The 15,981-nt window shown below is 47.2% G+C and overlaps 2 protein-coding genes across 4 annotated transcripts; one reads left to right on the forward strand and one right to left on the reverse strand.

Moving 5' to 3' along the window:
* The first annotated feature begins 3,144 nt into the window (after positions 1-3,144).
* PREB (prolactin regulatory element binding) lies at positions 3,145-10,617 on the forward strand. 3 transcript variants are annotated; one of them, XM_020983860.2, is made up of 10 exons: positions 3,145-3,540; positions 4,237-4,429; positions 4,652-4,878; positions 5,092-5,172; positions 5,281-5,405; positions 5,628-5,801; positions 5,932-6,004; positions 6,238-6,397; positions 7,897-8,090; positions 8,905-10,617. In XM_020983860.2, exons 1-10 carry the CDS (start codon positions 3,406-3,408, stop codon positions 8,965-8,967), a joined length of 1,425 nt encoding a protein of 474 aa, XP_020839519.1. In that variant the 5' UTR covers positions 3,145-3,405; the 3' UTR covers positions 8,968-10,617. The 3 variants fall into 3 exon arrangements, 2 of the variants coding, with proteins under 2 accessions (XP_020839519.1, XP_020839520.1); XR_013484667.1 differs by lacking the exon at positions 8,905-10,617 and adding an exon at positions 6,571-7,091 and having other exon boundaries at positions 3,160-3,540; positions 7,897-8,000; XM_020983861.2 differs by lacking the exons at positions 7,897-8,090; positions 8,905-10,617 and adding an exon at positions 6,571-7,229 and having other exon boundaries at positions 3,160-3,540.
* On the reverse strand, positions 10,113-15,920 carry ABHD1 (abhydrolase domain containing 1). The gene is made up of 3 exons (XM_020983862.2): positions 15,707-15,920; positions 10,923-11,083; positions 10,113-10,299 (listed from the first exon to the last, which is right to left on the reverse strand). Exons 1-3 carry the CDS (start codon positions 15,818-15,820, stop codon positions 10,113-10,115), a joined length of 462 nt encoding a protein of 153 aa, XP_020839521.2. The 5' UTR covers positions 15,821-15,920.
* Positions 15,921-15,981: the final 61 nt, after the last annotated feature.

Consider the following 15,981-nt stretch of genomic DNA (forward strand, 5'->3'; position numbering starts at 1 on the left):
TTGGGCAATTCACTTAACTTCTCTGAAGCTTGGTTTCGTCATCTGTAAAATGAAAAGACTGGATCAGTCATAGGTTCTATGAAGTCCCTTCTAATTTTAAATCTGTGATATACCAACCTCATCTGTGATATTTACCAGCTGTGTAATACTGAGCAAGACTCTTAACCTGTGTGACCACCAATTTCCTCATCTACACAATGGGGATAACAGAATCATAGATTCAGAATTGGAAAGGACTTAAAAGACCATATAATGCAATTTGCACCCAAATCCTCTCTGCAGTATTCCTGACAAGTTACCATCAGGCCTCTGCTGAAAGAGCTCTAGTGAGAAAGAACCCATTATCAAGGTGGCCTCTTTTAGACAGCTCTAATTGTTAGCATAATTCTAACTGTTAGGAGGCAGCGAAGTGGTTAGAGTGCTGGGCCTGGAGTCAGGATCCAAGTTCAAATCCAATATCACTTATTAGCTGTGGGACCCTAGGAAAGTCACTGTAAGTAAGGTGGATTTTAGTGTGTTTAAGGAGGATTATTATTCCTTTGTAGATATAATAGTTCCAGGATCCTAGATAATATTTCCCACGAACTATGGTTGAAAACAACTTCTATTGCGCAGTCACAGTGAGATATAGGGGTGACATAATATGATATTTACTATGCATGCATTGTGCTAGGTCATAATGATATTGCTAAAGTTAACTTGTCAGCTTAATGTTGGCAAGATGGCTTCATTGTCTGTTGCCCTATAAAGCAAGTGGGCACTGGTCAGTAAGCGGTGAACCCATTTTGGAATTTGGATAATGCATAGAGGAATGCATGTACAATGCATGTACCTACTTTGATTGGCCCCCATCAAGGCTTGGGGGCAATCTGTGGTTGCCTCAACCAACCCCCATTGAGGTATAGGGGAATGAGATAGGAGTTATGCTCCTACTTTGTATATTCTTGCCCACTCCTTCGAGAAGTGTGATTAGGGAATGCTGTAGGAGCTGGTGCTCCCATTATCAGCAACCCATTCAGAAGACTTGACTAGAATAAAGTAAGCTTATTTAACCTCTCTAAAGCTGTCTTCCTGTCTGATCAGATCACAAGTGAACCTGTGCTAGAACACCTGTTAGTGTTAGGAGCCCTCTTGTGCTCTCCTGCCCAATAAATGGTGTTACCTGTCTGTTTACCTGTGAAAGTCACTTAACCCTGTTTGCTTCAGTTTCTTCATCTGTAAAATGAGCTGGAGAAGGAAATGGTAAACCACTCCAGTATCCCTACCAAAAAAAACAAAACAAAAACAAAAATAAAAAAGGGGTCACAAAGGGTCAAACATGACTGAAAACAACTACACAGCTTTCCAAAGTTTTTCCAGATATCCAACCTAAATCTGCCTCTTGGCAACTTAACAAATCTAATCACTTCCCAATGACAGCCCTTTAAATACTTGAAAATAACTATTATGTCCACATTAAGTCTTCTCTAGGCTAAATATCCTTAAGTCCTTCAATTTCTCCTCTTCTGGCAGGATTTTGCAGTCTACTTGGTCACCTTTCTTTGGACACTCAATAGCTGATTAATATTTTTCCTGACGTGTGGGTTTTGGAATTGAATGCTAACCAAACACCACTTGCAGTTTAGCCAAGGCAGATTAGAGTAGAATTTATTACCTCCCCCATTTAATAAAACTTGCACTACTTATCTTCCAGGAGTTGCTAAGAAGAAAGCACTTTGTAAACATCAAAACATTATACATATGTGGGTATGTGTATAGCTGTAACAGGGAACCAAATGACTATCCCAAGAATCTAGCTGGCTTTGAGTTAAAAGAATAACAACACTATAACAACTCTCTCCCCTCCCTCCTATACTGAACTTCACTCCCCACTCTCCTCCCCACTTTTTTCAGGCCAGTCAGGATTTATTGAACGACCTCATACACCACAAAAAAAGTTTACTTAGAATAAAAAGTCCCTCCACCAGTTGCAGCAGCAAGAAAATATCAAGTAACAAATGGTATAAAATACAACAAAATAGAGTTATGGAAACACTGGCAACATGGTTTCTTACTCTCCAGATTCTCAGCCTTTATGTAGCAGAGTTACCAGTCCTAGAGCTCCAGGAGGAGGTAGCTATACTAGAGCCACCATAGTAAGTGCTTAATTTTTGTTTGTCCTTAGTTCTCAAAGAGGACCAATGACATCACAAGTGATGTCTTGACTTTAAGTGAGGCAGAGCTGCACAAAGTCATCAGCCTCACTCTCTCTTCCAGAGTCATGAAGTCCACTGGCAGGGCAAAAGTCAATACTACCATTGATGGCCGGGGAAAGAGTGGTGTCTTTCGTCTGACCAAGCTCAGTACCTGCTTGGCAGCCTTCGTGGCCACTGGAACAAATTGTTCTCATCTACCCATTCCTCTGGGGAAAGTCTTCACATGCTTGGGGTGGACACACACCCCTAACTCACCAACAGGTTTGTGGCCTGTCAGTTATCCTCAATCTGGTCGAGCCCCTCTGCCATGATGGTTTGGGGGCAGTGGTCGTGGCTTAGAACTCTATAGCTTCTTGGAGCCACTGTTACTAAATGTTTACTGAATGAATGAACGAACCAGACCTAAAGATGGACGTAAATGAGGATGTCACCTCGGTGTCCTTCTCCTCCTCACTTCTGGAGACAAGAATACCTGGGTTGGAATGCTGGGTCCACACTCACTTTGTGCTTACTCAGATCACTTAATTTCAGTTTCCTTATCTGTAAAACGGGGATGATATTAAGAGACCTCTGTCTGAGGCTTGTTGTGAGGAACAAATGAGAGTAAGGCATATTTAAGCGCTCTGCAAACTTTAGAGATATGTAAATGTTACCAAAGACAGAGGGAAATATCAATAACTGAAGCAGAGATCACACTCCTTCCGCCCCACTTCCGCCTTCTCTTGGGGGGGGCTCACTCAATCTCAGAGAGGCACGCTACTGACTCTTCTCGCGAGAATTCGCGCCCCCAATCCCGTGGCCTCTGCACTGAATCTGTACCGGAACCATATACATCGTTACTCTTCCAGGGATGGTTGTAAAGGAGACTTCCGGTACCTTGTACAGAAATGGCAGGACTTCGCAGGCGTACAGAGGAGCCTCAGAACTCGGTGCCCTTGCCCACGTGACCTGAATCTCGGCGAACGGTGGCCAGACTGTGCTGACGTGTACTGTCATCCTGCGCCTGCGCATGAAAGACCGTGGGATGGGCGCGCTTGCGCAATGCGGGCGTTTGTAACCGGGTTCACTAGGCGGTGGGAAGGGGAAGCTGTTTTGGGGTCAGGGTCCGAGCCGGCCCCTGGAGCAGAGGCTTAGCGGAGACGACTAGGGTGGGCTGAGCGAGCGAGTGGGCACCGGGCATGACCCTGCTGTGACCCGTGAAGGCTGGACGATGGGACGGCGCCGGGCGCCGGAGCTGTACCGAGCGCCATTCCCGCTGTACGCGCTGCGAGTCGAACCCAGCACCGGCCTCCTCATCACCGCGGGCGGGGGCGGCGCCTCCAAGACTGGCATCAAGAATGGAGTGGTGAGCCCCCGGCCCGGCGAGAAGGGGACCCCGGGAAACATCCCCCCACGCCCCAACCCCGGACCACCATCCTCTGTCTTCCCTGTCACAGGCTTTCTCTGTTCGGGTCACCCCGGGGCCCTTCTCCCACCCACCTTCTGGTGACTTCGTGTTTTAGAGGCCCCTGGTGCTCCCCCCCATTAGTGTCTAGTATAACGTTCTTAGTAAGACCCCTGGCCCCCAAGACTGATCGACCCCTCACCCTGTGTTGCTTAAATCTGTCACTATTCCCTTTCCTCTCGTTGTCTGTTTCCTTCCCTGTGCCACCGATGTGTCCCTGCCCCGATTGGTAGCTTAGCTGGGTTCAAAGTAGAATGTCTGCAATCCCTGCTGTGGTTTTTCACTGTCATCAGTCTTTGCAAGCGAGACTAAAGCTTCTCCACTTCCTTCACACCAGTAAGGGAAATGTACAAGGCCAGGTTAAAGTTTCCGTTCTGATGTTTTAGGAGACCAGAACTTCTGGGGATTTCCCGCTTTTACCCCTATACTTAGCTGAAGGAGATAGCCTGCCTCAGAGAGGTTTGCCAGGAAGTGGGATTTCCAGGGACTTTCCTTGAAAATGAATCCTGATGAGTCCTAGGAGACTTAAAACACCTTGCTCCCTGAGGCTGCCCTGGGCATGGGCTGAGCAGACCTCACCTTGCTCTATTTCCACAGCACTTTTTGCAACTGGAACAGATTGGTGGAGCTTTGAGTGCCTCTTTGCTGCATTCCCATGACACTGAGACTAGGGCCACCATGAACCTTGCCCTTGCAGGCAGTATTCTTGCTGCAGGGCAGGATGCTAGCTGTCAGCTCCTTCAATTCCGACCTCAAGAGCAGGAGACCTGTGACAAGCAAGACAATGAAGGTGAGAAGCCTTATCTCAAACTCCTACCAAGAGAGGAACTAATGACTCTCCCTTTCAACTTTTCTCACACTCCACCTACTTCCAGCCTGGACCCTCTGAGGAGAAACAGATAATCACTACAAAGCTACACCACCACACTCCTCCCATGACTTATTGTAGAAGTTGCAGAGAAGAGCCAAGTGGAACTATTGAGCAGTCTAGAACCACAGTTTGTGATTGCAGGTTCCCAGGAGCAGGGCCCAAGGCAAAGGAAGGGCACAGGAGCCACGGCTGAAACACAAGAAACTGGGGCATCAATTCAGCGAGAGGGGGTGGAGCTGAATGTGGAGAACTTGCAGTCTGTGCAGACAGACTTTGGCTCTGACCCATTGCAGAAGACTGTGTGCTTCAATCATGATAATACCTTGCTTGCCACTGGGGGCACTGATGGCTTTGTTCGTGTTTGGCAGGTGCGGGTTTCTGGGGATAGGCAAGTGTGGGATTGGGGTGAGACCTAAGTTGTAAGAGAATTTGGAATGGGTCTTGGGTAAATTTGATGGTTAAATCCTGAGATAATCTGTGAGAGTCAAGCACTGAGAGGGAAGAGAAAGCTGGCTTAGTGGGCACTGAAATTAGAGTGAGTTGGCCACTGTCAGTGGTCCAGAGTGTGATTTTGGCTGCAGGTGCCTAGCCTTGAAAAAGTTCTGGAGTTCAAAGCTCATGACGGGGAGATTGAAGACCTGACTTTGGGCCCTGATGACAAGGTGAGGATATTGCAAAGAAAACAGTGAAAAAGATTAGAAGTTCAGTTTGTGTGGTAAGTGTGTCTCGTTAATGACCCTTCCCTGTCCTTTTTTCTGTTTCTTCATCAGATGGTGACAGCAGGCTGGGATTTTAAAGCCTGTGTGTGGCAGAGGGACCAGCTGGTGACAGGGTTGCGCTGGGATGAAAACTTGCCTCCTTTACCTGACACACCTTATCGCTATCAAGCTTGCAGGTGTGAGGGCTTAAGAGGGAGGGTGAATGGAGGCAAATTCTACATAAAAGGAGGGGAAGACCCAAGAGGAGTGGGGTAGGGATTAGTTCCACCTACAAATGGGGAGAGTTGGGTTGGAAATTACCATTGGTCCCTGAAAATAGCACTTCTAAATCTATTAAAAATAGAAGAGGGTAAGAGGAACTCTGTGGGGATCTGAATAGCACCACCCCTGGCCCCCAGGTTTGGGTGGGTGCCAGACCAGCCTGCTGGGCTGCGGCTCTTCACAGTGCAGATTCCCCACAAGCGCCTGCGCCGGCCACCACCCTGCTACCTCACAGCCTGGGATGGCCATAATTTCCTGCCCCTTCGGACCCAGCCTTGTGGTAACGAGGTCATTTCCTGCCTCAGTGTCAGGTATGAACTGGTAATAGGGTTGGTAGATATTGAAATTAATAGCTGGGAGCGGGGTCCTGAATCGAGAGGATTTGAGGGGGTGAAGATCTCTGCAGCTGCCATGGAATTGATGAAAGTTATGCTTTTGCAGTGAATCAGGCACCTTCTTAGGCCTAGGCACCGTCACTGGCTCTGTTGCTATCTACGTCTCTTTTTCCCTCCAGGTAAGTGGGTAGGGTGGGCTTGTAAATGGGGTAGCATGAATGTCAGGAGGGAGGTCCAGAGGAATGGAAGTGAAAGTGGGGTGTTTGTACCCCCCTGTCTCTTGTCTATGGGAGAGAACAGGCCTACACATGGAGGGAAGGACGTGTTGGTTCAGCACATGTGTTTGCCTATGGAAAGGGGCAAAGCTGTACTTGGGATCTTCGTGATTGAGGGTCTGTCCTCCTCTCTCCAGCGTCTCTACTATCTTCGGGAGGCTCATGGCATCGTAGTGACAGATGTGGCCTTCATGCCAGAGCAGGGGCGTGGCCGAGAGCTGCTGGGGGCTCATGAAGCGGCATTGTTCTCTGTGGCTGTGGACAGTCGATGCCGACTGCATCTGTTGCCCATTCGGCGTGAGTTTGGGGGAGAAATGGTGATGGGAAGAACTGGAAGTGGAAATGGAAAGGGAGGGAATGGGGAAGTATCATATCATTTCTTGGAAGCACCACCATTTTCTCCACATATACTGTTTGCCCCAACTCATTTGTTTGAGTGCTCTGTGCCTATTCTCTGGACTTTCTCCTAGGGAGTGTCCCTGTGTGGTTGTTGCTGCTGCTGTGTGCTGGGCTCATCATTTTGGCCATCCTGCTGCTTCAGAGTGCCTTCCCAGGCTTTCTTTAGCCTTCCTTGTTTCCTGGGGGATCAGGACCCTGGACATTGAAAAGACCAGAGCCAGTCAAGGCCTAGGGCACCACTATGTCCACTGAGACTGAAGCTGAAGCTGCCCCATGAAAACAAGGAATATGATAGTGGCCCCCACCCCACCTAAAGGCTGAATGCTGCCAAACCCTGACTCTCGGCACAGGGTTCTTCTCATTTCATCTAAGATAGCAATTTTTGAGGTACCACTCATTACTGCTTCTAAGAGCAGAGCTGAAACTGTTCCTGAGAAGACTGAAAATGTGACAGCTATCCCCACCTCACCTAGAGTCTGCCAGCCAGGGGCTAGACAGCCCTTTCCCCTCAACAGTGTGAAGATGACTGAAGCCTTGGTGGCTGTACTACCCCCACTTTGTTTGAGGGGCTCATCTGCCTCTTGCTGATGAAGTGAGCACATCTCATCCCTCCTCTTCCGTGCAGCTCTTGTTCATTTACCGCTGAGATTAAATCAGTGTTCCAGTCCTTAACAACTGTTATGGGACTTGGAGGTTTCACAAAAAAATTAGCAGACTCATAATGCCTCAACAGTAGGTTTTTTATTATGTCAAATTTTCATTCACACAAGGGGAGGGTTAAGGCCTAAAATGAAAAAAGGAGGAGTTTGGGGGAACGGGCAGCAGGGAAAGGAAATAACCAGGTCTGTCTCCAGGACCTTGAGTGTGTGCTGATCAGACCACAGTAGGAGGAGGAAAAGGGTGGAGAAGGGAGTCAGCAGTCTTCTTTTGGAAAGGTTGCCCTTGGTCAGCACAGGCAGCCCTCCTAGTTATTACATGGGGGATGTCATCACCTTCATACTAGGGCAACTCCAAAGCCAGTAAAGGTCTCAGGTTTTATCAGAAGGGGCATGTTCTCACCCCAACCAATCTCGTTGGTTTCTAGTCTCCTATAGCACTGGCCATTACCTACCATCTCTCTGCTTATGTGAACAAAGCCTAGCCAAACCAAATAGTTTGTAACAAGAGATGTGGTAGTTTACAGAAAATGGTAGGAAAGGGGAGAAAGCATTCTTAGTGTCCAGAGCAGAAGACAGACACACTTGGCCCACAGCTAGCCAGCCTGGGTGTAGCTACGGTAAGTTTGGGCCATCCCTAGGCATAAGGGGAGGAGAAGGGACCTCACTGAGTCAAAAAGTAAAAGTTAAGATTTAATAAATGAGGGGAAGCTGAGCTGAGATCTGTGGCTCTTCTCCTAGGAGTCTGTCAGCCCTTGGCCTTCCTTGGAAGGTGGGGTTTCGCTGAGAGCCTGCAGTTCCCTTGCATGCTGGAAGACAGCGGCAGCATACTGGTGAAAGAGGCGGCTCATGTAACAGTACTGCCATGGGATCAGCCCCTCCAGGAAGCCGATGTGGCCGCCCCGGGATGTAATCAGCAGTGCAACACGTGGCAAGTGTGTAGCAGCCTGTAGTGGGAAAGCTGGGGGGTGGAGGGAGGAGGAGAGGGAAGGGAGAGCTAAGTCAGGAGCCAAAGACTTTATGGAGGCTCTTTACCCCTGCCCCCTAAGCTGGGCCCTAGGGCCAGTTTTCCGTAGGATTTGAAGAATAATAGCTAACATCACACTATAAAGTCTGCAGATCACCTTGCCAACCTCATTTGAGCCTCACAACAATCCTGTGAGATATAGGTGCTATTGTTATTCCCATTTTACAGATGAAGAATGAACTTCCGAGAGGTTGTGGCCTGTCCAGGGTCACACTGTAAAGAAGTATCTGAGATGAGGTTTTAATCCAGGTTTTTCTGACTCTTCAGCACTTTATCCCCTACACCATGCTACCTTTCTCAATGCTGAGGATGGAGAGACTCACCTTGAGGTGGGGAAAATGGGTCATCTGCTGCATTGAGACAGAGCACTGGGACACAAATTGCATCCACCTTGCCTCCAGGGCTTGCTGAATGGTAGTAGGTGTCGCAGTCTTTATAGCCAAAGGCCAGTGTGGTGTAGCGCTCGTCAAACTGGCGGATTGTACGGGCCTGACAGGGACAGAATGGAGCTTAGGGGTGACAGGCGTGGAGATGGCAGCTAAAGAACTGGGGCAAAGGTGGAGGGTTGGTTCTCTACCTTAAGCACATAGTCCACATCCAGTTTCTTCTCGATCACCTTCCTATGTCTGTAGTAGAGTGTGTGTGTCAGGGGAGCAGCAGCAGCTCTAGTCTGCAGTAATCTTTCCCGAATTCCAGCCTGACCAGTTTTCCCTCTCCCACAGTGGCTACCACCCTGGCCTGCTTTTATGTTTTCAGCAGCAAAAGGCACAGTTGTACTCCACTGAGACTTCCTCCCTTTTCCCCACCCTGTCACTGCCCTACCGTCCCACAAATCGGCAGAGTGTGGCCGTGAGGTGCTGGTTGAAGAGAAGTGCATTGAGTGGTGTCTCCAGAGAGCGGGTGGTTTCAAAGGAGTCCCAGCATGGAGACAGGGTCAGTGCTGCCACCAGCCCTGCTTCATTACCTGTCTGTGCCAGGTGGTTCAGCACTAGGACCCTGCAAGAGATTGGAATCAGAACCATAAAGAGTAGGGGAAGGGGAGGTTTAGACTGGTGTTATTAAGAGATGGCAATCACTAAAGAGGAGATAGATAAGGTAACCAGCTGGGAAGTAGTTGTTTAGGGAAAGGAGGAGGAACAATTTAGCTGAGAGTTGGGCCTATTCAGGAAGATCATGGTCGGTAAGGAAGCAGGACCAGAGCCCTGTTGGAGGTATGAGTGAAAGAAGGGACAGAAATTCTGCTAATGAAGGGCTGCAGTCTCTTTTCTCTTAGGTCAGCTCTAATAACCCAGTTGGCTCTTACCCTCCTATTGAGATTCCTACAGCCAGCAGTGGGGACTGTGGATACTGGTGCTTTATGTGATTCACAACTATCTCCAGGTCCTCTGTGTTACCAGCGCAAAAGGCCCTGTGGGTCTGAGGACAAATAGTGTCACATGGAGATAGGAATGGACAGAAAGGGGCAGGGCTCCAGGAGGTGAGATAACTCAGTGGGGCAAGGTAGAAGACAGGAATGATGCAGATAGGTACAGGGTCTGTAGGGAAACAAGGCCAAAGGCTACAGGACTGCAGAGGACGATGGGGTCAGAAGGGTGAGAACTTAATGCTAGAAGTGGGGATGGAACTCACCAGCAGTTCTTCCCCACGGCAGCCCCGGTTATTAAACACAACGGCCCTACAGCATAAACAGGCATATCTCAGCCAGACCTGCCCTAGAAGGCTTTTATCTTTTGGGGTGTCTTGCGCAGAGATTCCAGTCGTGAGGGACCCAAGTCTAGAATCCACAGAATTCTCACCACCTCCCAGTAGTAGGTCTCTCCCTGTATCTGTTTTTAGAGAAGGCTGCCCTTCCCTCTGTACATTTCTCCCTGTATCTGTTTCTCCATCCTAGACTATTCAGGCACCTGCCAGCCACCCTCAATTACCATTCTTACCTGTAGCCATCTAGAGTGGCCTGGTATGCTAGGTGAAGGATATAAGTCTCCTGGCTGCTGCCTGTGATGCCTGGGAGCAGTAACACAGTGGGCCGCTTGATGAGGTCAGGGTATTGGCTATTCTCAGATTCTTTGGCCCAGTCTAGCAGCAGCTGTCCCCCATCAGGTGTCTGGAGCACCTCACTGTGAAAGGGTGTATACAGAAGTATTTCTAGGGATTTCTAGACCTTTGTTCCGAGAATTCTGTTAATATTCCAGCTCTAAACCCACATGACCTAACTCTCCTTCCCTACCTCAGAATCCCAAGGCTAAGTTAGTAAAAATGACTAACCTTAGTGTTTATTTAATGGCTTAGGGGGTAGGGGAAGACATAATAACTAGACAGAGGTGTCAGATTTGCTGGCAGGCCATGCCAGCAAAACCCCCAAGTGTGGCAGGAACCATATTTAAAATGTAATTGGGAAATGTTCAACAAAATAAATAAAAATACAACAATGTTAACTTGTGGTTTTCTAAATCAATGTGCTGTCAAAAGGGTCTCTGTTTGAGTTGGGCACTGCTGAACTACAAGACCCATCCAGTGCCCAAAGAGAGGTTTTATCCATGATCATAGAATGAGAAAGTGGAATAGTGGCAAGAGAGCAAGCCTACGGGCCAGCTCGTGGTATTTTTAGTGTAATGGCACCTTTTGTGCTTGAGTTCTACCCAGTTCTCTACCCATAGGCTCGAGAGGATGGAATGGGGTCAGATAGCTAAACAGGGCTCCCCCTTTTCTAGCCGTCCTTTAACCCCTCAGATCTTCTCACCTCTGGTAGGAGACAGGGGGCCGGGACTGCACAAAGACTCGGAGGACAGTTTGAAGCCTCCCTTCGAAACACCAGGGCGTGGGGTAGAATGTTTCCGTAATAATAGGGCAGTGCTGCATCAGGAAGGCCCGGAACTGGGGCCCAGCCACCAGCCGAGGCTTCTGTAACCACAGAACAGTCTTATCTCATTCTCACCTCTTGTCTTGGCCCACCACTGCTTCCCACAATAAGGCTGGTGTAGCACCAGACTCTAGTGGAGAACTAACCAGATGAATGGCTCCTTATCCATCCCCAGGGGCTAGTCTCTGAGCCTTGATCCGTAAATGTGCTCTTGACCAGGGAGGACCTGTAGGGGTGAGGGGATCTTCTCTGGTTTAATGGTAGCTCCCATATACCCCAATCTGAAAAATTGCTAGGAGCCCAAATCACTTGTGGAGTGACAGGGCAAATCCAACCAAATACAGATTCTTCAGTCTTCACTAGAATGTGTAAACCCCAGGGCTGATCCCAACATATAGTCCTAGGGGCTGCTCTGCTCAGGATAACCCACTGCATTGGACTAGAACAGACATCCAAGTGATTGTTATCAGCACCAGCATCCCAATGGCTGGCTACTAGTCTGGTCCAAGATTTCATACAACAGAGATAAACCCATATTCACTTCTAAGTTAATTATAGGGTTTGTGGACAGCATACAAACCACTGGTAGAACACTTGCTCACAGAAAAGTGTACAAGAAGATGTGCTTCCAGCTCACCAGTACCATTGAGCCCCCAGCTTGGCCTAGTTCTGGGAAATGAACCCACACATGTGACAGGAACCTAGATAGTCAGCTCTATTCGTTACAGACTGGTTCTACGTGGCCTAAGGCAGTTAAAAGTGTTGGGGGTTTTAGGTGGATAGCTGGCATTTGAATAGCATTTAAAGTTTGCAGAGCACCATTTACATTTTGTCCATTTGGTCCTTATAGCAATTCTATGACATGTAGATAGTATTATTATCTCCATTTTATAATTGAAACCAAAGCCAAGAGAGATTATGATTTGCCCAGAGTCACACAAAAAAAGTGTCTGAGATGGGATTTGAACCCCAGTCTGCCTAACTCTAAATCTAAGCACTCCTTCCACTTGGCTGTACTCACTACTTGTCTCAATGATGAACTAATCTAGGGTAAGCGGAATCATGAACAGCTATGAACAGGTCAGATAAGCATAAACAGTAGGTGTTAGTAGAATTCCTTTAGGGTTGGGTTGTACTCAGGGAATCATCCCAGCTGTTTGTCCCATCCCTTCCCACTATATCCCCCAAATACTCAAATGGATCCTTTATCACATGGATATATAGATTGCCTTCAGTGGTGCAGATTGTGACCCATCATTCCTACTCATCTTGTCGAACGTTTGTCCATGTCTTCCCATATGTTTTCCCTGGGGATCTGCCCTGTGCACTGGAGGCCTTCCTCTGTTTCTCCTGACAGTAAGAGGTGTGCCAGTGGAGTACACAAGTTAGCAGTTATCCTTTGCTCTTCACCTGACTAGCCTATCTTCTTTAATGACACCTCATGCTCTAGTTCTTTGTGGTTCCTCATTTACTATGTGTTGTAGCTTGTTCATGTCCACCATGTCTCTCCATTGCCCTGAGTGGTATTCATTTATAATTCTTTGGAAGTTATAGTGTTTTATGACTTGCACCCACACACCACCACTAGGAGAATATTGGTAGAAGATGGGCCTTGCTTTCAAGGAGAAGCTAAGGGGTCATTAAAGGGACCTACTAGTTTCCTGAAGACTGTCCATCCCTTTTCTCCTACTTAATTCTAGGTTCACTCAACTCATTGTTCATTTGCATTGCCTTCGAGAGAGAAAGAGAGAGAGAGAGACACACACACACACACACACACACACACACACACACACACTCACATGTTCTATAGGTTGTCCATCTAACTGAATGCCATAATTTGGTCCACAGGCATTCGTTATCACCTTTGTTTTTCCATCTGGTTAGTTAAGCCAAACATTTTTATTTTTATTTATGCCCTTTTTTTACACCACATTTATTTCTGAATATTGAGCCTTCCCTTGAAAAAAGATTTAGCAAAACCAATTGACACATTGATCAACCATGTTTGATAACACATGCAACATTTTATATCCATACTCCATCTCTCCAAGAAAAGAAGAGATTAGTCTAGGGGTGAGGAAACCTTTGGCTTCCAGGCCACTTGGTCCTCTAGGTCCTCAAGTGTGGCTCTTTGACTGAATTCAAACTTCACAGAACAAATCCCCTTAATAAAAGGACTTGTTCTGTAAAATTTGGACTCAGTAAAAAGGCTGTACCCAAGGACTTAGAAGGCCACACATGGCCTTGAGGCCACAGATTCCCCACCCCTGGGTTAGGCCGAAATTTTGAGTGGCTATGGATCAACTTCTTCATTTAAGTTGCATCATCACCACGTCTTCTGTGACAAGGTGGCTGGTCTAATCAGACGGCATCAGGTTGGATCTCCCAAACTACTATGGTACTCACTTCAGTTAAATTTACAAACATCTGCCAGATCTCTCCCACCTGTCTATGTTTTACTTCAGTTACGAGCCTGTAATGCACACACTTTGTTGATTGAGTGCACCTTGACTGCATTTCTCTGTTCATTTTCTCTTCTTGGACCTTGGAAGAAGACGTCTTTCTCAAGGTCTTTGCATCTGGATGGTGCTAAGGGGAGATAATGTCTAAGGGCATAGCTTTATTCATAGCTGTCAGGCTGGTCATAAGAGGTGCAGTAGGAATGATATGAAGTTGACAACCAAGATGACTGAAAACATAGTTCTCAACTCTTCACTCATGTTGCCCTATATATTCCCCATAGCAGCAAGTGAAGGCTAAGGTCTGAGCCAATCGGAGAGCATGTGGATGAAGAAGCCAAAACACTTCAGGCTCAGAAACATACATCTCAATTTTGGTGCAGGTCTTAGGAAATCATAGAACACAAATAATTCTCTCTTAGACCACTGCGGTAATCAAAAAGGCAGGATTAGAGGGTAGGGAGATCATATTGACTTAACGGCCATTGAGATCTGCCAGGCTCCTTAAGCTTGAAGCTGTCTGAAACTTTCATGTTAGTTTGCAAGGAGCCACAAAGGTCTGGTACATAATAGGTGCTTAATTAACAATTGTTGATTGATTATACTAGAGTGCTAATAAGGTAATGGTTGTGATTCCTGTATAGACTTCAAACTTCATCCTACCTAAGTGTTTCATGGCCATATTGTATGCTGTGGATCACAAGGAGGTGAGAGTGGGTTTGGACCAGTGCAAGTCCATTACTGCTACTCAGAAAAACAACTCAAGTATGTATCCTATGGTGTTACATAATATCAATAAGATATTTATTGCTAAGCACTTTACATACATTATTTCATTTCATCTTCATGATAACCCTGTGAGGTAAGTACTACAGATATTATTATCCCAATCTTACACATGAGGACACTGAGGCTCAGACTGACATGTTCTGCTAAGTGTTTGAGTTGACATTCAAACTCAGATCTTGCCAGATTCTGAGTTCAGTGCTCTTTCTACAACACCATACTGCCTCTTTAACACTAGTTTACTAACATAGATTAGAAATTTCCCTCATATTAACCACAATTTGAAGATTTGGTGTTTCAAGACCCACAAAATGTGTTAGGAATCTCTATACACCTGGTTATAAACAGAGGAAAAAAGGTTTAGAGAGGAACCATTCTTGCCAATGTGTGATCAGAATAAATGAAACTTGCTCCAAAAGAAGGAGCTTAGAACAACTTCCCAAAGGACAGAGGTGAAATTAGGGTTGTTTTTTATTTTGCTGGTGGGGGTGGGGTGTCATACTGTGGAATTGTTAAAAGTATCCTGGTAGACCTAGCTCCTTGGAACAAAGATGTTTAATGAAAATTGAGGAGGAAGTACAACTTTGAATTTGGATTAACATTTTGAAAATACTACATTTTATTTGTTTTTTTTAAAGCCAAATTAAAATGTTGGTTTATAAAATCATCAGCCTCCTGACTTGATTTCCCCACTGTTTAGATGATCGGAGGTCCTAATCAGAGGGGTGAAAGAGCACCACCCAGGAATAGCTGCCGAGTCAGCCCGAAATCCGGGGGTGGCAGTTCTTTGAACATTCAAACAAGGTGAGGTTCCCTTATTCCACTTCTAACTGGGTGAGGTGGCCCTAACAGTAGCCAGTTTTGGAGTTGAGCAAGTTATAATTAATCCCACAAGCTTCTGAAGGCCTGGCCCTTTCACCCAGTGGAACTAATGAGCAATTTGCCCAGCCAAGATGGGAAGAGAAAAATATAGAGTGATGGCAGTTTGCTGATTCCTAAGACCTCAGGGTTACTCCTTCTGTCCGGCCAGGGTACTTACCGTTTTGCGGAGACATACCTGAATGGCTAAAGCTATTACACAGAGACCTTAGCTTCCTTCCCACCATTCTTCTGTCTACAAGTAAAGGGTGCCTGAGAGCCAAAATGATAGGTAACCTGCAAACACTTTCTTAAGGGATTCAAGTGATTCCAAGGCAAATGGGGCAGGATCCCGTCAGTTACAATCCCCGTGTGACAGATGGGGAAACCCTAGCCATTGCTGGCTTTAGAGTCACTCAGAATCCCTGGGGAAGAATTAAGGCAAGGGACTCCAAACATTTTTGCAACGTACCCCACAACCAGGCTGTACGTTACTCTATGACATCCCTGACCCTTCTCCCAGCCCAAGCAGCCTAGAGTCCCCGGCAGCGCACCCACCTGGGGCACACATGCCCAGTAGTAGCCCAGGTAGAAGGCGGCGCTAAGGCCCAAGACGTAAGGGATGAACTCGCTCCAGGAGCCAGCCTGCGGGCCTGGATCTGCGGTCAGCATCGTCAGCCCGAGGCGCGCTTCTAGCTGCCCAGCTCGGGCTCCAAAGGCGAGTCTTCAACTTCGAAGGAAAACCACGCCCCCAGAACACTGGGCCCCACCCTGCGCACACGATTGAATGGTCGGGGCCACGCCCCCGATGGTCTTCGCTGGGCCCCTCCTCT

This window comes from Phascolarctos cinereus, unplaced genomic scaffold (genome assembly GCF_003287225.1).
Source record: "Phascolarctos cinereus isolate Bilbo 61053 unplaced genomic scaffold, phaCin_HiC Scaffold_2;HRSCAF=192, whole genome shotgun sequence".
In the NCBI taxonomy this organism is placed as follows: Eukaryota; Metazoa; Chordata; class Mammalia; order Diprotodontia; family Phascolarctidae; genus Phascolarctos; species Phascolarctos cinereus.